Source organism: Carcharodon carcharias, chromosome 7, assembly GCF_017639515.1.
Source record: "Carcharodon carcharias isolate sCarCar2 chromosome 7, sCarCar2.pri, whole genome shotgun sequence".
NCBI lineage: Eukaryota > Metazoa > Chordata > Chondrichthyes > Lamniformes > Lamnidae > Carcharodon > Carcharodon carcharias.
This window is the reverse complement of record NC_054473.1, coordinates 39473279-39499413: the sequence shown is the minus strand read 5'-3', so window position 1 is coordinate 39499413 and position 26135 is coordinate 39473279. Positions and strand designations below refer to the sequence as shown.

Here is a 26135-nt window from a genome sequence, read left to right as displayed (position 1 = left end):
ATTGAAAAATTGTGTTTTAACCATGGAGTGATATTAAAATGATTAATTAGTAGATTTATGTTAATCTTTAAAATAACATATCAAAATAAAGCTTTTTTGGAATACTTTAGCTTTTATTCCCAGGTGTTTAATCTTTAATTTTCTCTAGATAAAAAGTTTTACAATGATTTTCAGGGTGTTGAGAGATGGGACAAGCAGTGATCAGGGCAGGAGAAGATGGAGGTTTCAATGGAAAATGAAGTCAGTTGATGGAAGGACTAGAAGTAGCTTATGAGGGGAAGCTGCAGTCGGCGGGAGGGGGAGGAGAAGGGATGGAAGTAATTGGCAACTAACAGACTGGTTGGAACAAAAATTGGATGGAGGTGGTGGTGTTGGTAGGAGAGATGAATCCAGCAGTGATAATTTGCACTAGCAGACAGGGTCGAGCTCTGACAATGTTACTTGAGGATATTTAGGAGATGTGCTCAGTGTGCTGACTTGCCCCATGGCTAAGAGATGAAAACTTGATTGACAGTGGGTTGAGGGAAGTTAAAGCAGTGGGTGACGTGGCAGACTTGAATTAGAATTAGTTAGGTTTGCGTAAGCTGTTTTTCATTTATGTTGGTTATATTTGATGTTATCAGTTATGTCACCTTCTATTCCTAATTTGAGGATCAATTTAAAATACCGTTTCTACTTTCACATCAGATTGGCCCAAATCTTCTGTCCAGGGTCAGAACTCCTACTTCCAACCCTGATCAGACAAAGAATTACCCACTTATCTTCCTCTGGTTTTTCTGGGCAATCTTCTGATGGAGGATTTTTCCAAACTCACTCAGTGCAGGAAACGTCAGGGGCATCATTGAAGGGAATCCATGCAGAACCACATCCCCTTTTTACGCCACCAGCTGCCGTATTCTGGTAAGGAATGAGTTTAACTGTCCCAAAACTTCTTTGAAAAATTAGAGAGAAAGTAAAGTGGTACAGGGGGCGCAGGGCAGTTAAGGGGCGGAGGGGAGAGAATCAGGGCGGTTAAGGAGGTGAGCTAAGTGGCTAAGTGGGTGACAACTGGGTAGGGTGGTGAGGGCAGGTGAGGGTGGGTGTTATGGGGTTGGATGAATTGGAGGGGAAGTCAGGCGGTAAGGGCTTAATCTGGGGTTTGTGGGAGTCAAGGGGAAAATTGAGGAAGTCAGCGTGAGTGATTGCAGCAGGTGGGGTTACACAGGAGTTAGACGAGGGCTTTTCTATCTAACACTTCCTGGGTAACTACTCCGGTAAGTAAGTCAGAACTGTCCAAAATGTCCAATTCCAGTTCAAGGTTGGAGACTTTTTTGGAGGGTCCCAGGCAGCAGGGGAATTGCCCATCAGGGGTTCAAACTTCCCAGGCAATTCCTACAGAGTCACTGCATTGGGACTTCTGAGGGGTCCTTGGTGAGTGGAGGGGTACATCCATTCTTTTTTAATTCATTCATGGGATGTGGGTATTACTTTTACTGCCCATCCCTAATTGCCCTTGTTCGGAGGACATTTAAGAGTCAGCCATATTGCTGTAGGTCTGGAATCACATGTAGGCCAGACCAGTTAAGGACCCCTAAAGAGGATTAGTGAACCAGATGGGTTTTTACAACAATTGGCAATGGCTTCATGGTCATCATTAGACTTTTAATTCATCATTAGACTTATTGAATTCAAATTCCACCATCTGCCATGGTGGGATTTGAACCCTGGTCCCTGGGACTACTAGTCCATCGCTCCCCACAACTATCGTTCTCCAACTATCTGGAGGCCGGAAGATCTGGGACATTATCTGCTGTCCCCATTGTTTCCAATTTGTCATTTAACACTACATTGCCAACATCATCTAGCTTTGAACCTTTCTCAATTTATTAATTACAGTAATACTGAAACCCTTATGAAGTTCCTAAAGAACAGACATTACATTTATTTATTTCTATTTTTCTTTAGTGGTAGAGTTTTGACTTCAGCATTACTGTTCAACTAAATAAGCCTGAATTTCAACACTTCCAAAAAACAATGTAAACTGGGGTAATCCCCTGACTTTAGAGAGCTTAATGCTGTTTAGAAAATGGAAAAGTTTATGATAAAAAAGCTTCGTTTTCATGTTAAACTCTTCAGATTAGAAGTTACTTTTTTTTAAAAACCAGAAGTAAGGGTACATTGAGTGGCTATAACTGAACTTTTCACTAAGTTTAAAAAGTGATGTGAAAAATTAAATTGCATACAAACCTCATGAAGCCGACAAGATACTTTACCTACAACAGCAAAATTTCTCTATCGACTACAACATGCTTGCTGAGATCAGGTTTTCATTTTCCCTCCACTTTCTTCCCCTACTGCTCTCCTCTTCAGAATGTGTGACTTAGGTCGAGTTAAGCAACCCTCTCGTATACTAACCAAATGGTCATTCCTCAGTTGTGAGCTTGGACAGTGAATACTGGAAGATGGCTAACCTCTCAGTAGTAGGAGTTACTGGATAGTAATTATTAGCTGGAACACTGTCTGATTTTCTCCCACCTTAACCTGAGCATGTCACTAACCATATCCCAAATTTACCTTGGCTTGGCCAGTACTGTATACGTTAAGCATTCAACACAAGAACTTCCTGTTTGAATGTTTCAATTTCATATTGAGCAGTATTTCTCCCCAGCAGGGCATTAGGGGTCTTCAAATCATGTTTAACGTTTTAAAATTATTCTAATATTTATCACATCAGAAGTGCAGAAGCACGGAAATGACCACCAGTTTCTATAGAATGGGTAAAAAGTATCTAATAGTCATCTTAAATTGTTCTGAACATGTTGCTATAAAGCCATAAATTGATTTCATTACCTGTTGCAGAACAGATAGTCCTTGTTTTTCTACAGGCTGAGGTGACACACCAACAGCTACTTTTGCCTGTAGTGCTGGCACCACTGGCGATGGCAATCGCTCTGCTGGCGGCTCTTTTGATGGCTGCTTTTTCTTAGTTCGATGCTCTGGAGCATTCTTTTCCAACAACTGCAACAGTTCCATCTGTCTTTTCATTTTTTTCTCTTCTCTCTCTCTTTGTAACCCTTTAGGATATCGTTCTGAAGCAGGGACATATCGCTTGTTTGTTTTGTTTGTATTCCATTCTGGACGTTTCTCATTTTTCCCTTTCTTAGTTCTTGCAAATTGATTGTATGAGTCATCAGAGAGTAAAACATTTTCTTTTTCAATCACCACAATCTTTTCACTTGGCTTCTCTTTGGGTTTTTTTGTATTTGATAGTGTGTTGCATTCTGCAGCTGTATTCGGTGCATAGAACATCACGATGTGATCTGTAACTTGCGCATTGTCCTTAATTTTCCCAATCAACTCAAAATCCTCTAGAAAAACACAAAAATCATTGCAATTCTCTACTTCAATTAATGATTAAGATGGCATTTCCTATAATTACAAAATTATACTGTGAAAGAAAAGAGAATTGTATTATATGGAAGCACCAAACCAAAGTAAAATGAGCTATCAACAAATGCTAATTTAAAATTTAATTACGAGGCAAATAATTTTTAAAATTGAAATGCGTACCGTTTATGCAGTAAATATGCGGGGCAAGTAATTAGATGAATGAAACAAGTGATCTGCTATTGGTCAGAAGCTGATATCTTCACTCCCGTATGATACTCCGGCAGAAATCAGGCCAACAGTGGCAAGTATACAAATTCACCAGACTTCCTGTATGATGTCGTATTTGTTTATTATTATGAAACCCTACCCTTGAAATGATATTTCCAATAGTAGGGCATTGAGCATTATTTTCACAGGGAGTCTGCTCAATAATCCAGAAATAGATAAAATATTTGGTATTTTGTAAACCATTTTGCTACGCAAGTATCTATCTGAGAGATTTCACAACCATAAGTTAACACAGGTAGTTTCAAACTATATACAGTACGTTGAATTTTTGAATTCACAACCATGTTTCAGTTAGATAAAATTCATTCTGGATTTTATGCCAACACAAAATTTCATAGTGATTGTGTTTTCTTGTAAATATCAGTGTAAATCTGGTTTAATCTGTCATTTTAAAATGTTTTTGAAATTGAAACATTGGTTGACTTTTATAATCCTGTAAAGTTAATCAAGCTTTTTGATTGTGTCTTTTTAAATTCTACTCTGCAAACATGGATTTCGTGGCAATCAATGTCATTTCAAGTTAAATTACTAGAGGGAGCAATTAGTCATAAAATTGGTCTCACTTCAAAATATTAATCCAATTGGTATCCTTTTGTATACTCATTGGTGAAGGTATTAAATTACTAGTTGTCTAGCCATTTTTCAGGAAGTTAATAGCATTTTCTGAGCTTCTCCTTCACTCTCAACTCCACATGGAGAGAGAGAGAAAGAGAGAGAGAAAGCGAGAAAGTGCAGGAGTGGGCACACATCTGATTGGTGCCCCCCATCGGGGTTGGGCTGCCATTTTACGTGGGTGGGCCAATTAAGGCCCATCCAGCATGATATCTGCCAGGAAGTGCTATGTGCTCCCTGTGCGGGCGGGGAGGGGGTGATTCCCTCAGCTGAGCGCACGCTCTTTCGCGCATGCGCACGAAAGAGCGCACTCATCTTCCTGAGGGTAAGTGCTGCCTCAGGGAGATTGTGCATCTTTACCATTTTTAAATTTGGCGCCAAACAAAATTTCCCTGACATGTCCCCTCATGTGACACGGTCACATGAGTTGGGACATGTCCATCACTTTAAATCAAACATTTATAAAATTTTTAAAAACCCTCATGAAACCTCATCCCGCCCGTAGAAGCCCATCAGGGCTTCTGGCCTACCCGCCAACCTTAAGGTTGGACGGGCAGGGCCATTAATTATGTCAATTACTTTTCAAATGGCCTCAATTGACATGTTGGCAGGTACAGCTGATTCAGCTGCGACCCCGCCGAACTGAAAATTGAAGTGACGTGGGGTGACATCGGGAATTCCGCCTGACGTCATCCTGCGTCATTTTATGCATTGGTAAGTGGGCCCCGCCCACCAACCTAAAGGTCCTGGCCTATGATTCTGTGATAATTTGGCCCTTAGTGATGAATAATTAGTAAGTTTAGTAGATTGACTATTGTCAGCCATGGTTCAATGAGTGGTCCTTAGAGGGTTGTGGATTCAAGTCCCAATTAAATCTCACTGCATTGTTCCAGAGGTAGACAGGTGTCGTGGGTGACATTTGGCCCTAAACCAATACTAAAAAAAATTGTCTGATTATTGCTGTTTTGCTGTTTGTGGGATCACAGTTTAAGTGCCACGTTTCCTAAGGCAATGACTACACTTCAAGGGGTACTTTTTTATCAGTGAAACACTTTGGTACATCCCAATGTTCCAAAATGAGTTTTATAAATGCAAGTTCTTTCTTATCTTCAGGATGGTGACAATTATAGTACAAGACATGATTAACACAAAAGGATGCCCATTTCCAATCTGATCAATTGATAGAATATTCTACACTGTCAGATCAACCTTGATATTTGCAAAATTTGCCAAACCCAGCATTGTTGAAACCTACTGTTTCTTTCTATTCTTTCATGGGATGTGGGCATCACAAAGGCCAGCGTTTGTTGCCCACCCCCAATTCCTTTTGAATTGAGTGGCTTGTCAGGCTACTTCAGAGGGTGGTTAAGAGTCAACTATATCACTGTGGGTCTGGAGTTGCATGTAGGCCTGACTGGGTAAGGATGGCAGATTTCCTTCCCTAAAGAACATTAGTGAACCAGATGAGTTTTTAAATGACAAGTGACAATAATTTCATAGTTAACATGACTGATTCCAGTTTTCTATTCCAGATTTTATTAACAGAATTTAAATTCCACCTTGGTGGGATTTGAACAACACATCCTGAGAACACTTGCCTAGGCCTCTGGATAACTAGTCCAGTGACACAGACATTACCATCTTCCCAAAGTGGTGGTTAATCCTTTATATTCAATATAAAAAGACTAATATAACCATTGTTAAACATCCTGTTATTTAAAAAAAGTAAATGGAATGACTTGGAGAGTCCAGGGAAACCTGGCTGAGTGAAAGATGTAGCTCAGGTTGTGCAGTTTATTTTTTGAAAGTGGGTTTTTAAGCAAAATAAGTTACTAGAGGGAGATCATCATCTGGTGTTTAAATTTAAGTGAAAAGGTTCATGCAAGGAGACAAATGACAGTACAGGATTTTTTTTTTCATTCATTCAAGGGATGTGGGCTTCACTGGCTAAGCCAGCATTTAATGCCCATCCCTAATTGCCCTTGAGCTGGTGGTGAGCTACTTTCTTGAACCTCTGCAGTCCATGTGGTGTAGGTACACCCACAGTACTGTTAGGGAGGGAGGGAGCTCCAGGATTCTGACCCAGCGACACTGCAAGGTTCTTAAGAAAATTGATATAGGGAGTGACAAGGTATTGGAGGTGCTGGCAGGCTTAGAAGTGGACAAATCTCCAGGTCTGGATGATTTGTGTCCCAGACTGCTGAGGGAGGCAAGAAAGGAGATCACAGGGGTTCTGACCCAAATTCTTAATTCCTCTCTGGCCACGGGGGAGGTGCCAGAGGACTGGAGAACAGCTAATGTGGTTCCACTATTTAAGAAGGGTTGTAGAGATAAGCCAGGTAACTACAGCCAGTGAGTCTTATGTCAGTGGCAGGGAAACTACTGGAGAAAATTCTGAAGGAGAAAATCTATCTCCACTTGGAGACAAGGTTTGATCAGGGATAGTCAGCATGGCTTTGTCAGAGGGAGGTCATGCCTAACAAATTTGATTGATTTTTTTGAGGAGGTGACCAGGTGTGTAGATGAAGGTAATGCAGTTGATGTAGTTTATATGGATTTCAGCAAAGCCTTTGAAAAGGTCTCACATGGGAGACTTATAAAGAAGGCAAATGAACATGGGATACAGGGTAATTTAATATGGTGGACTCAAAATTGGCTTAGTTGTAGGAGACAGAGGGCAATGACAGAAGGATCCTTTAGTGACTGGAAGCCACTGTCCAACGGCGCACCACAGGGATCTGTGCTTGGTCCTCTATTATTTGTCATTTATAGATGACTATGTGGGAGGAGGATTAATAAGTTTGTGGATGACACAAAGATTGGCCGGGTGGTTAATAGTGAGGTTGAGTGTCTTGGGCCACAGGAAGATATAGATGGGATGGTCAAATGGGCAGATCAGTGGCAGATGGAATTTAACCCTGAAAAGTGTGAGGTGATACACTTTGGAAGGAATAATTTGACAAAGAAGTAGTCAATGAATGGCAAGGCACTAGGAAGTTCTGAGGAACAAAGGGACCTTGGCGTGTGTGTCCATAGATCTCTGAAGGCGGAGGGGCATGTCAGTGGGGTAGCGAAAAAGGCATATGGGACATATACCTTTATCAATCAGCATAGATTACAAAAGTAGGGAGGTCATGTTGGAGTTGTATAGAACCTTGGTGAGGCCATAGCTGGATTTATGTGTGCAGTTCTGGTCGCCACATTATAGGAAGGATGTGATTGCATTGGAGGGGGTGCAGAGGAGATTCACCAGGATGTTGCCTGGGATGAGACATTTAAATTATGAAGAGAGGTTGGATAGACTTTGGTTGTTTTCCTTGGAGCAGAGAAGACTGAGAGGCGACCTGATCGAGGTGTACAAGATTATGAGGGGCATGGACAGGCAGTAGCTGTTCTCCTTAGTTGAAGGGTCAGTCACAAGGGGACATAAGTTCAAGGTGAGGGGCAGGAGGTTTAGGGGGGATGTGAGGAAAAACTTTTTTACCCAGTGGGTGATGACAGCCTGGAATGCGCTGCCTGGGAGGGTGGTGGAGGCAGGTTGCCTCACATCCTTTAAAAAGTACCTGGATGAGCACTTGGCATGTCATAACATTCAAGGCTATGGGCCAAGTGCTGGTAAATGGGGTTAGGCAGGTAGGTCAGGTGTTTCTCACGTGTTGGTGCAGACTCGATGGGCCGAAGGGGCTCTTCTGCACTGTGAGATTCTGTGATACTGAAGAACAGCAATATATTTCCAAGTCAGGAGGTGAGTGCCTTGGAGGGGAACTTCCAGCTGGTGGTGTACACAGGTATCTGCTGCCATTGTCCTTCTAGATGGTAGTCGTTGTTGGTTTGGAAGGTGCTATCAAAAAGCGTTGGTGAATTTCTGCAATGCATCTCGTAAATGGTACATACTGCTGCTACTGTGCGTCAGTGGTGGAGGGAGTGAATGTTTGTGGATGGAGTGCCAATCAAGCAGGCTTTGTCCTGGATGGCGTCAAGCTTCGATGTTGTTGGAGCTGTACTCATCCAGGCAAGTGGGGAGTATTCCAATTCATTCCTGACTTGTGTCTTGCAGATGGCGGAAAGGCTTTGGGGAGTCAGGTGAACAGGCTTTGGGGAGTCAGGTGATGAGTTACTCACTGCAGGATTCCTAGCCTGTGACCTGCTCTTGTAGCCACAGTAATTATGTGGCTAATCCAGTTCAGCTTCTGGTCAATAGTAACCCCCCAGGATGTTGATAGTAGGAGACTCAGCAATGGTAATGCCATTGAATGTCAAGGGATGATGGTTAGATTCTCTCTTGTTGGAGATCGTCATTGTCTGGCACTTCTGTGGTGCGACTGGTACTGTTGCTGGGATATTGTCAGGGTCCATAGCCTTTGCAGTATCCAATGCCTTCAGCTATTTCATAATATCATGTGGAGTGAATCGAATTGGTTGGAAACTGGCATCTGTAATGCTGGGGACCACGGAGGAGGCCGAGATGGATCATCCACTCGGCATTTCTGGCTGAAGATTGTAGCAAATGCTTCAGCTTTATCTTTTACACTGATGTGCTAGGCTCCCCCATCATTGATGATGGAGATATTTGTGGAGCCTTCTTCTCCAATGAGTTATTTAATTTCCACCACCATTCATGACTGGATGTGGCAGGGCTGCAGAGCTTAGATCTGATCCACTGGCTGTGGAATCGCTTAGCTCTGTCCGTCACTTGCTGTTTATGCTGGTTAGCATGCAAGTCGTCCTGTGTTGTAGTTTCACCAGGTTGACACCTTTTTAGGTATGCCTGGTGCTGCTCCTGGCATGCCCTCTTACACTCTTCATTGAACCAGGGTTGATCCACTGGCTTGGTGGTAATGGTAGAAAGGGATATGCCAGGCTATGAGGTTACAGATTGTGGCCAAGCACAATTCGCTGCTGCTGATGGCCCACAGCGCTTCATGGTTGCCCAGTCTTAAGTTGCTAGATCTGTTCTAAATCTGATTTAGCATGGTGGTAGTGCCACACAACATGATGAAGGGTATGCTCAATGTGAAGATGGGATTTTGTCTCCACAAGGACTGTGCGGTGGTCAGTCCTAGCAATACTGTCATGTGAAATAATAATTGGAGTACAGTACTGAGCATTCAGTGCAGTTTCTGAACTGCTCGCTTTATACTGTGACATATGTGAATGCAAGTCTCCTGCAAGTTACCAATGATTAAATGCTTAAATTCTCAAATTCTGAAAATGAACATCATTTTTTTTTCATTTAAGAGGGGAATCGAAGCACTGGTGCACTTTTATGTCAGTGTGCATATTGTACCATTATCCTCGCTATAGCTAAGCTGTATAAGACAAGTATCCCGCGTATCCGCCCTCACGCCTCCTCCTCCCTCCCAGAAACATGATAGGCTCCCCCTTGTCCTCACTTATCACCCCGCCAGCCTCCGCATTCAAAGGATCATGCTCCGCCATTTCCGCCAACTCCAGCATGATGCCACCACCAAACACATCTTCCCTTCACCCCCTTTATCGGCATTCCGTAGGGATCGCTCCCTCCGGGACACCCTGGTCCACTCCTCCATCACCCCCTACTCCTCAACCCCCTCCTATGGCACCACCCCATGCCCATGCAAAAGATGCAACACCTGCCCCTTCACTTCCTCTCTCCTCACCGTCCAAGGACCCAAACACTCCTTTCAAGTGAAGCAGCATTTCACTTGCATTTCCCCCAACTTAGTCTACTGCATTCGTTGCTCCCAATGTGGTCTCCTCTACATCGGAGAGACCAAACGTAAACTGGGTGACCGCTTTGCAGAACACCTGCGGTCTGTCCGCAAGAATGACCCAAACCTCCCTGTCGCTTGCCATTTTAACACTCCACCCTGCTCTCTTGCCCACATGTCTGTCCTTGGCTTGCTGCATTGTTCCAGTGAAGCCCAACGCAAACTGGAGGAACAACACCTCATCTTCCGACTAGGGACTTTACAGCCTTCCGGACTGAATATTGAATTCAACAACTTTAGGTCGTGAGCTCCCTCCCCCATCCCCACCCCCTTTCTGTTTCCCCCTTCCCTTTTTCTTTCCAATAAATTATAAAGATTTTCCTTTTCCCACCTATTTCCATTATATAATAAAAAAAAAAACCCACTAGAGCTATACCTTGAGTGCCCTACCATCCATTCTTAATTAGCACATTCGTTTAGATAATATCACCAACTTTAACTCTAACACCTATGTGTTCTATTGTACTATTATCGTTGACATCTTTTGATGATCTGCTTCTATCACTGCTTGTTTGTCCTTACATCCACACCCCCCCACCTCCACCTCTCTGTCTCTCTATCTCTCCGCCCCCCACACACACACCTTAAACCAGCTTATATTTCAACTCTTTCTTGGACTCGAACTCAAGTTTTGTCGAAGGGTCATGAGGACTCGAAACGTCAACTCTTTTCTTCTCCGCCGATGCTGCCAGACCTGCTGAGTTTTTCCAGGTAATTCTGTTTTTGTTTTGGATTTCCAGCATCCGCAGTTTTTTTGTTTTTAAGACAAGTAGTGACTGGTTACTCATTTCTTTGACAGGAAAGTTACACCACAGTAACAGGCCATTCAGCCCAACCAATCCCTGATGGTGTAAACCCTCCACATGAGCAAACAGTTCTAATCACTTTACCCAACTTGTTAAAAATTCCTTCATCAATCTATCTGATCTAATCTCAAATGTTGATCGTTACTTAGATCTTTACCTTTCTCCCACCCACCTCAGCTAGACCTGTGTCCCCAGTTCTGGGCACCACAGTTTAGGAAGGATGTGAAGGCTTTGGAGAGGATACAGAAGAGATTTACTAGAGGGGGTCCAGGTATGAGAGATTACAGTTATGTGGGTAAACTGGAAAAAACAAGTGGTTAGGATTTGGAATGCAATACCTGACAGGATGGTGGCTACAGTTGCAAAAGTAGTTTTCAAAAGGAAATTGGATAAATACTTATTGGGGGAAGAATTTGCAGAGGTATAGGGAAAGAGCATGGGAGCGAGGTCAACTGGATTGCTCTTTGAAATTGCCAGCATGGACTCAATGGGCCAAATGGTTGCCTTCTGTGCTGTACTACTTTATCATTCTATATTGCCCCTCCTGACATTAACCATGCAACCTTTCTATGCTTGTTGAAAAGGAAAATGGGTACTTCAATATAGTACAGCTGAATATTAACTACAATGTTTAAATCTACAATACAAAAAATGCTAATTTTTGCTTTAAAATGATCAGCATATTGCATTTAGCACAAATAACTTGCAAGCAATGTTTCTACATCTATTACTATAGCAGACCAAGTGGGCTGAAGTACTTAGGAGAGAAAAATTCAGAGTTCTTGTAACCCAACCAGTCTCAGTGTAAAGATGGCATTACAGCATACTGACGCAGTCTTACAGTGTCATAAAATGCACCAATAGTTTTTTGCCAAACAAATACTGACCAGTTTGGATACATCTGTCTTTTCTTGGAGAATCTTTTTCCATCAAGACTTGACCCAGTACCTCACCAACTTCTTCACAAACAAGACTATTAGGTACAGTACAGGGGCTTATGCGACTTATGCTATCTGTCAGTCAAAAATAGTGTGTCAATTAAAAGTGAAAAAATGATGAGAACAGTTTTTGCTACATTTTTTGACAATAGAACAACAACCACAAACTCTAAAAGCTGCCAGCTGTTACGTGCCTTCTACATTCTTCTGAAGATTTGAAATGTCATGTCCTTTGCGAACCAGCTCTCTAATGCGCTGTTCCTGTTTCTGCCTTTGTGCCTCCTCTTGTGCCCTCTGCACAGTTTCATAAAGCAGATTGGTTTTCCGATTATGAAGCTCCTAGAAGATCAAAGATGCCTTAAGATCATATAATTTTCTTTAGTATTGCTAGCAGTGATCAAGGAGTCATTATTCCAACATGTTAACTAGAAATTCATAATTAATCAGTTTTGTCTACCAATTAGTGTTGTCAATGAAGGAAATGAGAACAATATTTTACTGAGGTTTACAATCATATTTTTCAGAAGTAGTGGCACTTCTCAATACATTTAGATTTGGGCTTTGATATAGGATGTACAATCTCAGATATTGCTGACAACACAAAGCACAAGGGAAGTTGTCTGGCACTATTTCCAAAGCACAGAAGCAAACAAATGGACACTTTAGCCTTGATTTTTCAATACTGTGGATGCAAGGTGCATATTTGGTGGATGGGAACTCCATGCGCCTTAAGGCTATATTCCTGACCTCGGCCAATTTATCCATAATCCAGACTATTTGTATATTTTTAGGTCAGCTCTATTCAGTGTTCAACTGGATGAGGGCCAGGATTGGCTGCAGCAGGTGTTAGAGGCCTTCCACACAATAGTGTATTGGTGGCCTGTCCACTACCTGCTCAAATTTTTGTAAAGCCTTTTTTTTAAAAAAAAGAGCTAAGTTCAATGAGCTATGCAAGCAATTACATTGACCTTTTGGTTTTTAACATTTAAATGGCCCAGAGCCTGATGCGCCCCATTACAATCAAAAGAAACATGATTTATTTTGTGCTTTTCATATTCTCAGTACATCTTCAAGTCCCCCGCAGCCAGTGAATTACTTTTAAAGTAGCCACCATTGTTTTGCGGGCACATATACCAACAGCTTTGGATACACTAAGATTCCATGCAAATGAAATGAATGACAGGTTAATCTGTTTTGGTAGTGCTGTTTGGGGGAACAATCTTTGTCAGAACACTAAGCCAACTCTCTCCATCTGAACAGGTATACAGGGCTTTAGTTCCATACCTTATCCTAAAGAAAATACAGCACTCTCACAGGACTGCACTTACGTGTGCACCAAGATTTTGTGCTCAGGTCACAGATTGGGGTTAGAAACCATGGCCATCTGACAGAAAGACAAGTGTTCCACTAACTGAGCCTTAGCTAACATTTGAAAACTGAACACTAAATTAAGTGTTGCAATAACAATACAATTTTAAGTCCGAGTATCAAGATCAGGAGGTGTTTATTACTGAGCAATATAATATTGCGAAAAGGATTAAAATAAGAAGTGTGTTTTGGTTCCAGCCAGGTAGTACCATTTAAACACAGTAAAGATATTGCTCAACTGGAATCTCCTCCAAAACATTAAATTAAATCATTAATAACACCTACTTCTTTTTCCCGTTGTACTCGAGTTTCTTCTTCATATTGTTGTCTCAACCTTTCTCTCTCCTTTGCCAAACGAAGTTCCTCTTTTTGTTCTTCTTTTCGTATCTGATCTTCTTCCAGTTGCTTCTGTCTGCGGCGCTCCTCCACCTGAATGGCTATAGCTTTCTAGAACACAAGATTAAAAGAAATATTAGCTATCATGTTATGAGAAATTGTAATCTTCCAATGATCCTCAAATATCACTGCATTGGTTTACATTTTTTGGATCTTGTGAAAACCTGAGTGATGAGACCTTTTTCCATTGAAATAAAAGGAAAAAATAAGCCATTTTAGTTTATTTCTCATATTGTTGTTTCACCTTTATCTCTTTTGCTAGAATTCCACTTTTTGTACTTTTCAATTGTGATCCCATTTCAGCTGCTGTGATTTGTAACACCCTTGACATGGATGGCTATGACTCTCGAGAGTAACCATGTGGTTTATATGCTCCTTGGTATCAGGAATGAATAGAGTGTACTTCAGATAACAGGGACAGGCACCCAAATGGTCTTTATCAAACCAACTTCCAGAAACTCTGCTCGTCGTAAGTAGGAGGAATGTCAAGGTTGTTTGAGTGGTGAGTCTGAGATATGACCTATAGTATGTAAGATTCAGAAATACCTCTCCAGGTCCAAGTAATGGGCTCAACTGCTGTATGAAGCTTATTGCTTGAAAAGGAGAAAATCATCCAAATGTACAGCCAGCAACATCTTCAGTTACGTGGAGAAACTAGAAGAACTGGGATTGTTTTTCTTAAGAGCAGAGAAAGTTAAGGATAAATTTAATAGAGGTAAACAAAATTCTGAGTGACTTTGATAAAGTAAACAAAATGTGTTTCCAGTGGTGGGTGGATCAGTAACCAGGGGACACAGGTTTGAGACAAATGGCAAAAGAGCCAGAGGGGAGAGGAGGATAACTGATTTTATGCAGTGAGTTGCCAAGCTCTGGAAAGTACTGCTTGAAAAGCTGGTAGAAGTAGATTCAATAATAACTTTCAAAAGAGAATTGAATATATACACCATCAATAACATCTACAAGGCACAAGTCAGGAGGGTGATGGAATAATCTTCATATGCCTGGATGGGGGCAGCTTCAATATCAATCAGGACAAAGCAGCCGATTTAATTGGCACCACATTCACCAAATTAAACATTTGTTCCCTACATCACCAGCACACAGTGGCAGCAGTTTGCACCAACTATAAGACGCACTACAGCAACTCGGCAAGCCTTCTTCCACAGCTTCAACCAAATGCACAACCTCTACCAACAAAGAAGAACAAGGGCAGCAAACCCAAGGGAACACCACCATCCACAAGTACCACTCCAAGCTGCACATCATCATGACTTGGAGATAACCTCACGCACCAATAGTAATACATACTGTTTTGTCTCTGGGATATGGAGATGGGTGCAGCAACCGAAGAAAAGAATGAGGGAAATCTGCTACAAAGTTCGATGCCCATAGCACTTTCCTGAATTCTTGCCCAATTCCGCAAAATGTTATTCTTTAATGTGATGCCATAGAGGAGTAATCAAAAGAAAATTCTACACATTTTGACAGTGGGAAATACTGTGTCAATAAACATTAGCAGAAAAAAAAAAATCAGCCTTAAAAATTTGTATAATTTAAATCATGTACATATGATATTATTGCTTATTAAAAACAAGGAAAATACTGGTTACCTGGTGTTCTCGTTGCTTCTTTCGACGTAAATCTCGCTCCTCAATCTGTGCTGGGTCCAACAAGGCGGTCATGGATCGCAGAAAGCTGAAATGTAATAATAGTGCAAAATTTCTAGTATCCTCTATAGAACATGAAGATGTTGAAACATTGGGAAAACTAACAAATTATATGCACCATCAGATAAATGTAGCACTTGACTGTCAGATTAACTGTGTCATTTTACCAGTAATAAATCTTGAGGCAGTATTTTTTTTAAAATGTCTATATTAACACTAAACCTTTTGGCTCAGTACAGCTGACCATGCTATTATAGTTGTTCTTTTGGTTGGACTAGTTGGATATTTTTGGCTGCAGATTTCTCTATTGCTGTCAGTATTGCCACTTGATGATCTGTCAGGGCTTGGGGGGCTGTGTGGGGGGGGGGGGGGGAGTGCATGTAGGATAAAATAGCCCCTTGCCTCCTCCAACATTGCAAACAGAATCATATTCCAACGTGTGATCTATTTCTAGAACAATAAACCTGATGGCATAGGTAGCTTCAGGATTTTGTCAATTGTTGATTTTGTTATTTCCCAACAATGATAAAGTTGTTGTTTGCACCAAATTCAAATACATTCTATTTTGAAACTAGTCACAAAACCATTGCTGATTTAACAACCAACGTATCTCAAAAAGATAAGGGAACAGCACTACAGATGGATAAATGCTTCTGTTGATCAAAATAACTGGAATAAACAAAAGCAGTATATCATTAAAAACTGAACGCCACCCACTGCCCTCATTTCTGATGCCCCTGCCCATCTCTATCCAGCAATCCCCACACTGCGACCCCAATCCTGCCCTCACTCATCTTTGGTCTGAGGTCCCAAGATGTTCTTGGGCTTCTGGTGGGTGCAGTGCTGCCAGCAGCCACCATTCCCGTTGGCAGCAATGAGCAGCTGTCGGCTTCTGATCGGCCAGCAGCTCTCAGCAGGAGACACTCAATCTTGGGGAGACCTGATAGTGGCCACTTAAGTGCTTGAAGGTCAATTGATTCTGTCAGGCCTCCCCATGGAACCAACAGGGTTTCCCCATCGGTTCTCCACCTGATGGGCAAGACCCCTGAGACCCCACAAAAGCCGGGTCAATAGAGTTTAATTTTCTAAACTGAAGATAGCAGCAGTGGAAATGTTGCAGTGAGAATGTTATGTCTGCCTGAATTAGGTACAGTCAACCTCAATGAATCTTCCAGAGGGAAGCTTTACTATACATTCACAAGCTACTGGTGGGCAATCTGTCAGTGAGTGGGAGCTCAGTTTTTGTACTAAATAATTAGTGGGAATGGATTTTTTCATGACAACAAGATTCACAACACTTGCTGAAAGTCAGCTTTGAGAATGGAGGAACAATAAGCCCACACATCAAAGCTTCCTGTTGCAAGTAGTAGTAAGAGTTACCCTTCTTTGGAACTGCAGGGCATCCTCTCCATAGCACCAAACTTCAAAAAGCCTGGGAAGAGGCGGCATAAAGCAATACTCAAAATGCATAGAACTACAGATGAGACAAGGTCAACCAAAATAAAGCTATCCATCATTATATCAAATAGGTCAGTAGAGTAAGCATACCATAAGGTGTTTCACCCACTCAGAGTCCCAAAGCAGCTATCTGAATTCTTCTGATATGCACTCATGCATTTACAGGGCACAAATTGCAACTAAAAATCTTGGCACCCTGGTTTTTTTAAAATACCTTTACTTAAAATTTTCTTCAACCAAAATTTAGTTTTAGGTGGTACAAATACATGTGTACACACCCATGAAGTGCATTAAAAAAATTACAATATGAGCACCATTATTCCTCAGGTCAATCCCAGTAGGTTCCCACTGAACTCAGCAGCCAAGCAACTCACTTATGCTTGCCATTAAACTTAGAAAAAAAACAAGATTAACAACAATGTGCATCTATGGAATACCTTTCATGCAATGAAACGTCCCAAGGTGCATCACAGGAGCATTATAAAACAAAATTTGACACTGAGCCATATAGAGATATCAGAATAGGTGACCAATGGCTTGGTCAAAGAGGTGGCTTTCAAGAGCGCCTTAATAGAAGAATGCAAGATTATGAGATGGAGAGGTGGGAAGGGAATACTTAAGTTGCAGGCAGGTGAAGGCATGGCCACCAGTGGTTAGCAAATAAAATCAGCGATGCTCAATAGATCAGAATTAGATGAGCATTGTTATCTTGAAGGGTTGTGGGGCTGGAGGAGATTACAGAGACAAAGGATAAAGCCATGGAGGGATTTGAAACCAAGGTTTTGTTCGATAGGGAGAGTGTGCAGGTTAGGGAGATATGGCTGGATGGGACTTATCGTAAATAAAGACATGGGCAGTAGAATTTTGGATGACCTCAATGACCTCAAGTTTACTGAGGGTAGAACGTGGGAGGCCGACCAGGGGTGTGCTAGAATAGTCAAAGTCCAGAGATAACAAAGACATGCAAGCATGTTGGTTTAAACAGATGAGCTGAGGCAGGAGGTGGAGTGAGGCAATGAAATATAAAGAAACTGAAAATGAACCTAACCTGGTCTTGTGTGTGTTAGGCAGCACATCAGATCCCATGTCAACACCTATACTCCCTGTATTTTCTCCAGTGGAAGATGTCGGATGACTGAGTACAGAAACAGCCTGGGAAGGAAACTGCTGCAACTCAGATAATGCACTTTGTTGCTCATGCCCTGATTCAGATGACCTTTTCAGTGTTGGTCCACAAGTGTTCACAAAAACTGGAGTCTGCTGGTCAGGTTTTTTCTGGTAAGAATCAAAGTGCATAGCCCATCTGTTGTGATCATCACCCTATTAAAACAGAAGGCAGGCAATGATTGATAATTAGAAAAGCATGGGAAAATTTTAACCCATCCCAGCTGTCTGTATCAAGGTGGCGCTTAGTTTAAAAAAAACTCAGCAAAGACTTACCGCCCATTCCTACTCTACTTCCCCATGCTGATATTTGAACTGAGCCATGATTTAATGCAGTGAAAGATTCACTCAGTTGGAGCCTCATTAATTGCTGCAAATCAGAATCCTGTGGTGTAATTAGGACTCAAAGAGATAGCAAAATGGCCTTGATCCACTCCCTGATATATTTTACTACCAGTAGATGGACACTGGGCTCTGCAGTTTTGACCTACCTGTAGCTAGCCAGCTGCTTCTTTCTGACCTTTTGAGTGCACAGCTGGCTGACTGGTTGTAAAGGTGACTCAGGAGTTAAAATTATCGAGCCTCAAACTGAAGACATTAAATCCTCCAACACCTTCTCAAAGCTTGGTTTTAGTTCAAATCCCCAATAATTTATTATGTATTAAAGCTGTTTGGTCAGCTATAGATTTATGTCCCAAAATACACTGAAAATTCTTATATAAGGCTTTGTAAACTAAAAATCAATTTTTAAAAATATCAACATTCACCTGTCATACAAATTACACATAGATGGTGCATACACTTATAAACTGTTAAAAGACTGGTCACATAATGTTAGTTTGGAAAATTAAATAGCTGATACTTGTTATGGTATTGTTTTAATGGAATATGTAAATGATGAATGTGCGTCATCACTGAAGGAAGTGATGTCACATAGCATGTGATAGCTGTAGTTGTGTTGATTGCCTGCCTAGTAAGATGTGCATGTAGAGCTCTCCTGTAACTTATTTATAATATTGAGAGTCTTCAGTGAAAAGAACCCAAAGCATTTGTTACCATTCATCCATGTGTGATTGGTAAGTTTGTGTTACCAGCCCAGTAGCACAACATGTGACAGCTGTGCATTTTGAACATTACATAAGTAAAGTTGAAGTACAACAGTGAAGATTGGAATCATGGTGATTGGCTTCCGGGTAGAGATCACCGAATAGAGCCATTACAAAGATTGGGAGAAGCCAGAAGTAAGAAACTGGGACAACACAAGCGGTCTGCTACAAAAGTAGACCTAATACTGTGAGACACTAGGAGATAGAAGTGCCCTTGCAGATTAGTGCTCAAAAAACAGTGAATAATTGTCTAGGAGGATAACTAGATCGGTGCTCAGCAAGAATATTAAGCTGGTTCAGGATCAGCCTGTGAAAGTCAGTTTGGAAATGAGCTGACAGGTTGCAAAGCCATTTGGCTGTCATGTTGCAGTTCTTGGCAAAAATAGATTCATGGGCTAGTCCAAAGAAAAAGCGCATGATACAGGCTACGGTGCCACAGAACCAAGCAATACAAAGCCACAGCCTCAGTACTTCAAAAAAAAAAACTGAACCCACAGTAAATCAAAAAAATCCTTGAGAAGCAAGCAGCATCAGAATGATGACTACTAAATTTCCTGTCATTAATTGGATACCCTATCAAAGTGTAAGCTTTATCACCAGAAAACAGAATTATGTTTTTGGATTTATCGATCGCTGAACCTGACAGACAGGCAGGGAAGATTAAAAAAACCATTGGAAACAAGGGACTCATCAAATTAACACATCAGGACTATCCAATAAGGATCAAAAAGACCTGGTGAAGCTCTGGAATACAACACTGGAAGATGAATTCAGTGTACAGATGAATTTCAGGATCCATTGGTTAGAGCTTAAGGCATTCAGGCAACAACCTAAAGAGTCAACTGATCAGTTTGTAAGCTGTGATAAGGGCAGAGGCTGTGATTTTCTGAAGCCCAGTTGTTAGTGAATTATGGAACTTGTCATTGCTTCAACGCCAATCAAAACCTCCCAGAGAGATCTATTAGAAAGAAAAAGCATGATATCAACACCTTGTTGAAAGACAGTAGGAAGTATGAAGCCATTGTGGCAGGAAAGCAACGTTCACAAGTGGTGGGTGTGGCTGCAAGTATTGGCAAAGTGCCCAAGGTGCCAAAACAGAATAAATCCTGTGGGGTTTGAAAGGCCAGTGGGCACATCTGTGCAGGAAATCTGGCTACGACATTGTGATCAGAGCTGAATAGAAAGCTACCATCAAAAAAAGTGTGTTCAGTGTACTGGCAGCAGCAATAAGAAGTGTACCAAAAGTCAATGCAAGCACAGACACATTAGGTCAGCAATAGGACAGACCAGGTGGAAAACACCATGAAGAAAGCTCTTAAACATTAAAGTGAGCCGGCTTTCTACACCATAAATGTGGCATGATGTGTGGATGTGATCACGTAGCTAGATGTTTTTGTCACAATCAACATTATATATCCGAACAAGAACAGCAAACATATGTTCAAAGCCAATGTAGACACCAGAGCTAGTACCAACATTCTGCCATTAAGAATCTTAAAAGACGTGCATCTTGACAAATGGGATTCAACGGTACAGTCTACAACAGCCAGGTTGACAGCTTACAATGGGTTACCAATCCATTTTATTGGTACACTGACATTAAAATGCAGCTTTGACAAGTCCGCTTTTCTACTTGGTAGACACAAATGCTCCAGCAATAGCAGGATTGACAGCATGTTGGGAGCTCAAAATTGCAACCATATGCGAAATCAACAATGCACCACTGGGGGAAGAAAATATTTTGAAATGACCGTATCTCGTCAGTTCATGACTTACAACTGAAGTCCCCAGGCAGGTTTGATGCTGTGGAGAATTTCAATGGTGATGCTATTTTGCATTTAAGGGAAGATGCAATTCCTTCAATTGAGCCACCTATCAAGTGTAGTGTACCTATTCAGGAAAAGCTAAAGACTGAATTAGATGATAAGGAACGAAATGGCATTGTTCGTCCAGTGCAAAAACACACTGACTGGTATAGCTCTATTACATGTGTAATAATTAAAGATGATACAATTCGGGTGTGTCTGGACCTGAAATGTCTGAATCGTGCACTTGGTGTCCACATAAAATTCCGACAATGGAAGAATTAAACCCAAGTTTTGCTTTATCACAGACAGTGAATAGTGCAGTGCCACAAAGATCAATGCTGGGGCCTCAGCTATTTACAATCTATATTAATGATTTAGATGAAGAGACAGAGAGTAATGTATCAAAGTTTGCTAATGATACAAAGCTAAGTGGGCAGGTGTGGGGGGGAGAGGAACACAGGTGGCAATGAGATATAGAGAGGTTAAATGTGTGGGTAATAAGATGGTGATGGAATATAATGTAGGGAAGTGTGAAGTTATTCGTTTTTGGTTGTAAGAATAGCAAAGCAGAATATTAATTAAAAGGTGAGAAACTTGTACGTGTTGATATCCAAAGAAAAGGGTATGCTTGTACAAGGAATGCAGAAGGTTAGCACACAGATGCAGCAAGCAATTAGGAAGGCAAATGGCATGTTGGCCTTTATTGCAAGGGAGCTGAAGTACAAGAATAAAGAAGTTTTGCTGCAATTTTATATGGTTTTGGTGACACCACATCTGGAATAGAGTGCGCAATTTTGGTCTCCACATTTAAGAAAGGAGATACATACATTAAAGGCAGTACAAGGATATGGGAGCTAGCAGGAAAATGGACTTGAAGCCCAAGATCAGCCATGATCATACTGAATGGTGGAGCAGGCTTGACAGGTGATTATGTCTACTCCTGTTCCTATTTCTTGTGTTCGTGCTGGAGCAAAGCTTTTCTCCAAATTAGATGTGAAACATGCTTATTGGTTCATGCATTTATCAGAAGGATCACAGGAACCAACTACATTTGGAACACCATTTGGAAGGTATTGTTTCCAGAGATTACCATTTGGCTTATCGGTAAATCAAGATTTATTCCAGCAACATATGTATAGTGTCACAACCATGTAAAAGGCATTTCCTTAAAGTGGTCCATGAGCTAAGAATCTGTGTGTGTGTGTGTATGTAGCCCCCTTTCAATTTCCCAGTGATTAAATTTAATAACCCAGCAAGCAAGCTTTATTCTTAAACAGGATACATGAAGTCCTCACTATAAGTTGCCTTGAAGTCATTTTGCTTTAACATCGTTTATTCTTAAGGATTTTTTTTGATTTACGTCGCCATTTTCGACTTTACATCGTCTGCACTCTGGCCCGCACACTAGCAAACACCCCCCTCCCCTCCCAGCACACACTCCCCTACCACCAAAACCCCATGCTGGCTCTGGGCAGCCACGTTCTGATGCCAGAGCCACCGCTGCAGTCACCAGAGGCCCACGATGCAGGAAGGGAGTGAGGCCCCAGATGTGGCAGCAGGAAAGCAAGGCAGTGACAGGAAGCTGCTGGCCAGTGATCAGGCGATGAGCTGTCAGTGACCTGGAGGGGAGGGAGGGATGGAGTCCTAGATGGTGTTGAGCTTCTCGAGTGTTGTTGGAGCTGCACTCATCCAGGCAAGTGGGGAGTATTCCATCTCACTCCTGACTTGTGTCTTGTACTTGGTGGACAGGCTTTAGGTGTCAGGAGGTGAGTTACTCTTCTGCAGAATTCCCAGCCTCTGACCTGCTCTTGTAATCACAGTATTTATATGTCTAGTCCAGTTCAGAATCTGTCCAATGGCAAACCCCAGGATGTTGATAGTGGGACAGTGATGGTAATGCCATTGAATTTCAATGTTAAAAGAAATACAGTTAACAGTAAATGTGTATTTCCTTCACTATCGATGGCATTGTCTGTAATTAAGCTGTTGACCTCTAGAAAGCCTGATAGCATTAGATTGAACATTTTCACGCATTCTGTAATCATATCATTAAAGCAAGGAAGAGGATCTTACGAAGATTGCAAGTGTTCAAATGTGGCTTATGCAAGACTTCATACATTATGTGTAAAAAAAAATGCCCAAGAATCTCATTGTTCTGTGAAGAAAAGTAATATTTTTTCTTCAGGCACCCATTTGTGATTGCAATTTATTGCGACCTAGAACTTAGAAAGTTGGTTGAGGAATAAATTGTAAGGAATTCAGAATTACTTACATCAACACTTCTGAAAACCAAATAACCCAATTCAGGCAGTCAAGCCTGAATATCTGGCAATATCTTTAAACTTACCTAAAAATAAAGTCTACCTAAACATGAAAATACTAAATGGAAATAATAAGCATTAGTAGGAAGGCATATACTACTAAAACGGATTACAAATGAAAGAGAAAAAAATGCTGTGCTTACAAATTGGGAAATCATTTTTATATCCCACTTGAGTGGGAACTAAATATACCAAAGTTGCCTTAACAAAAACTATGAAAAAGTAATAATTTACTTCTCTATGGTATTCCTCTCATACTTGAAGATATCTCAGAGTGTTTTACATTAGGGTCCAAGGACAGCATATAAAAGATGAACTGAGAAATCAGACAAGAGGTGAGGATGAATGGATGATTGTAGGTTATAATTTTGAGATCTTCCAAAGCATGGAGAAAGATGGCAAGATAGAGGGAGGAAGCTTCACTGGGCAGAGGCCTAACCGCTTAAGCAGCAGACACCATTAGTGGATAAGGTGGTGGAAACCACAAGTAAGCTGCTTAAATAATTCAAATTAAGACATGTTTCTAGGTAATATTGTTAAGGTATAGCACATGAAGAGGTCAATAATCAAGGATGGAACCCTGGGGTACATTAGAAAGGACTGTGCAGGGAGGGAAGAAAAAAACTGTTAGAGGTAATGTGTATGATGTATGACAAGAGAGATACTGGAAGAGGACAGAAACTGTCAAAAGTTTCACAGAGATCAAGGAGGATGAAGAGAAGAAATAAACAGAGGGCATAATCACACATGTAATTAATGACTTTGATGTGTTCTTTCAGTGGCATAAATATTGTATTTAGAAGGGAACATTTGGTCTTCAAGAGATGAGAACAAATAGGAATAAAACAAACATGTATACTCTGAAGGTATGTAAGTAGATATTTTCCATTTAAGTTAAATAAAATTCAAGTAGCATAGAATGCCCACATTGCAGCATAGCAAAAAACATCTTATTATTGCTGAAGAGAGAGACATGCTGTCAAAATTTTTCATCTTGCACTCATCAGGACAGATGCAAGAATGCCAAATTTAACAGGAAGCAACAATTTATACTGCATGAGAAAAGGGTGCTGATTGGTTGGCCAGTCAGCTTTGAACCAACCAGAGCTGACTGACCAACCAATCAGCAGACTTTTCTCATGCAGTATAAATTTTTGCTTCCTTTGAAATTGGTATTCATATATCTGTCCTGATGAATGCAAGATGAAAAATTTCAAAAGCATGTCTCTCTTTTCAGCAACACTCAAGTTCTGTACTACAAAGAGGATAGGCAAGATTTTTCCCAGTGTATTACTATGCTTTCCTGAAATATACCTCTGTATATTTTAACTTTTCTTGCAGTTTCCTATTTTTTTCTTCCTCTCTTTGTTTATCCAGTTCTTGGAGCCACTTCTTTTGTTGTTCACGTTTTATTGCGCTGAAAGGATGCTCTAATGGCACAGATTCCTGTGTGACATCAAAATGGAGCACTTCAAAATAACACTCTCGTAAGTTAAATTAACTCAAAGGCAGAAATCATCCTACTTGCAATTTGAATGTTTTAAGCTATCAAACTATATTGGCAATGGGATAACTAGTAGGCTCTCATTCTGCAATGGTTGCACTGATGCATATTTTAGTTCACTCCTGTATACACAACATAAATACACTGGAGCAATAACTTCAAGTAATAAAACTAGCATCTGTTGTTGTCTGAAGACAAGCATGATGGATCAAAGGATGCACTTTGGCATCAGTCCAGATATACATCATATAGGGAGTCATATTTCTGATATATCAATACAAAATATACAACTGTATCCTGAGTCAGAGCAGTGAATTTTCATAACACTTTAGACTGGTAGGTTTACACTGCAATGCAGAATATGCAATGAAATTGTATGGTATACAATGAAATTGTGGTATAAACGTAATAAAATAAACTGTAATATTTGATAGCAATTTGACTAACGACAACAACATGCTTTGATAAATGAAAGTAATGCATTGTTCAAATACTGAAGTAGGGAATAAGCTTTGGCTCCACATCAGAAGGCACAAAGATCAAGTCCCATTCCAGGCAGTTCAGGCAAGTGAAGATCCGCAATCCAACTCTGAACTCTAGCATATTCACATCCATCGGGAGTGAGAATGAGTGCCTCTGCTGCCACCCCAACTCTCCCTGCCAATTTATGGATTGTGGGAGCTCAAACCACTCCCATCATATGGAGCTAACCTGATTTTGAAGAATATTGGAAGTAGTATTCACGTACCTGTATCTCAGACTGTTAATCAGCCTAAAAATCCCTCCACTAATTGACAGTGCTCTCCAAAGAAAGAGTTTGAAAATACCAAAACAGTAACCTTGGTCTACTAGTTGTACTTAATCAAAAGCTCAACATACAATAGCAGGTCTGCTTTTCACTCTTCATAACAGCAGAAATGCTTTCTCAAATAGATTTTTTTTGCTGGCCCAGCTCAAAAATAATGATCTATTCTCATTAAGCAGAATTAGTCATTTGTGATTAATTTCTTCCTAAGTAATACTGTGCACTTCACCATTAGTGTTCTACAGCAAATGATACATTATTTTCTCATGTGACGTCAGGTGCTGGGAGGGAGCATGTGGAGAAAAAGTACTTCTTACCCCAAGCACAAAGGCTGAACGGATAGCAGCAGGTAAATCTGGAGAACTAAAGCTAGAAGCTTTACCAACGTTACGATCTGCAGGAACGGTTGTACTCGCAGTGCTCACCACAGTGGGGGCAGTGCTAATCACTCGACCATCAGTATATGCAGCCGGTAAAGTTGCTCGTGTCTAAGAACAATGAAGGCAACAATCTGCGTATTTAATTTCATTACATATAACAGCACAATACTAGATTAAGTCAGAAAGGTCTTAGTGTTAATGGTTACACAAAACTAAAAGAAAAAGATTCCTTCCAGATTTAAGAGAAATGCTTGACAAATACATTTCCACCTTAGAAGTTTCCACAACGAAGAATCTTTCACACACACTAGTTCAGATCCTGATCCATCAAAGTTTTAATGTATCAGGGGGCTATCTTTTCGTCAGAGCACAATTACAATGTACTTTACTGTTTA

General features: G+C 41.0%; 1 protein-coding gene across 7 annotated transcripts in view; it reads right to left on the bottom strand.

Annotated features, from left to right (window-relative positions):
• ccdc66 (coiled-coil domain containing 66) overlaps window positions 1–26135 on the bottom strand; it is an 80249-nt gene that overhangs the window by 12597 nt on the left and 41517 nt on the right. For 6 of the 7 annotated variants that reach the window (XR_005943570.1, XM_041192036.1, XM_041192035.1 and 3 more), the window contains 8 exons: window positions 25678–25848; window positions 24366–24497; window positions 17701–17972; window positions 15138–15222; window positions 13417–13578; window positions 11958–12102; window positions 11713–11838; window positions 2830–3347 (listed from right to left, as the gene is read on the bottom strand). Coding sequence is in view for 6 of the 7 variants with exons in the window: in XM_041192036.1 (XP_041047970.1) it covers window positions 2830–3347; window positions 11713–11838; window positions 11958–12102; window positions 13417–13578; window positions 15138–15222; window positions 17701–17972; window positions 24366–24497; window positions 25678–25848 (1611 nt within the window). In the remaining variant the exon portion in view is untranslated. The remainder of the gene's footprint in view (window positions 1–2829; window positions 3348–11712; window positions 11839–11957; window positions 12103–13416; window positions 13579–15137; window positions 15223–17700; window positions 17973–24365; window positions 24498–25677; window positions 25849–26135) is intronic. The other variant, XM_041192038.1, reaches the window with a different exon arrangement.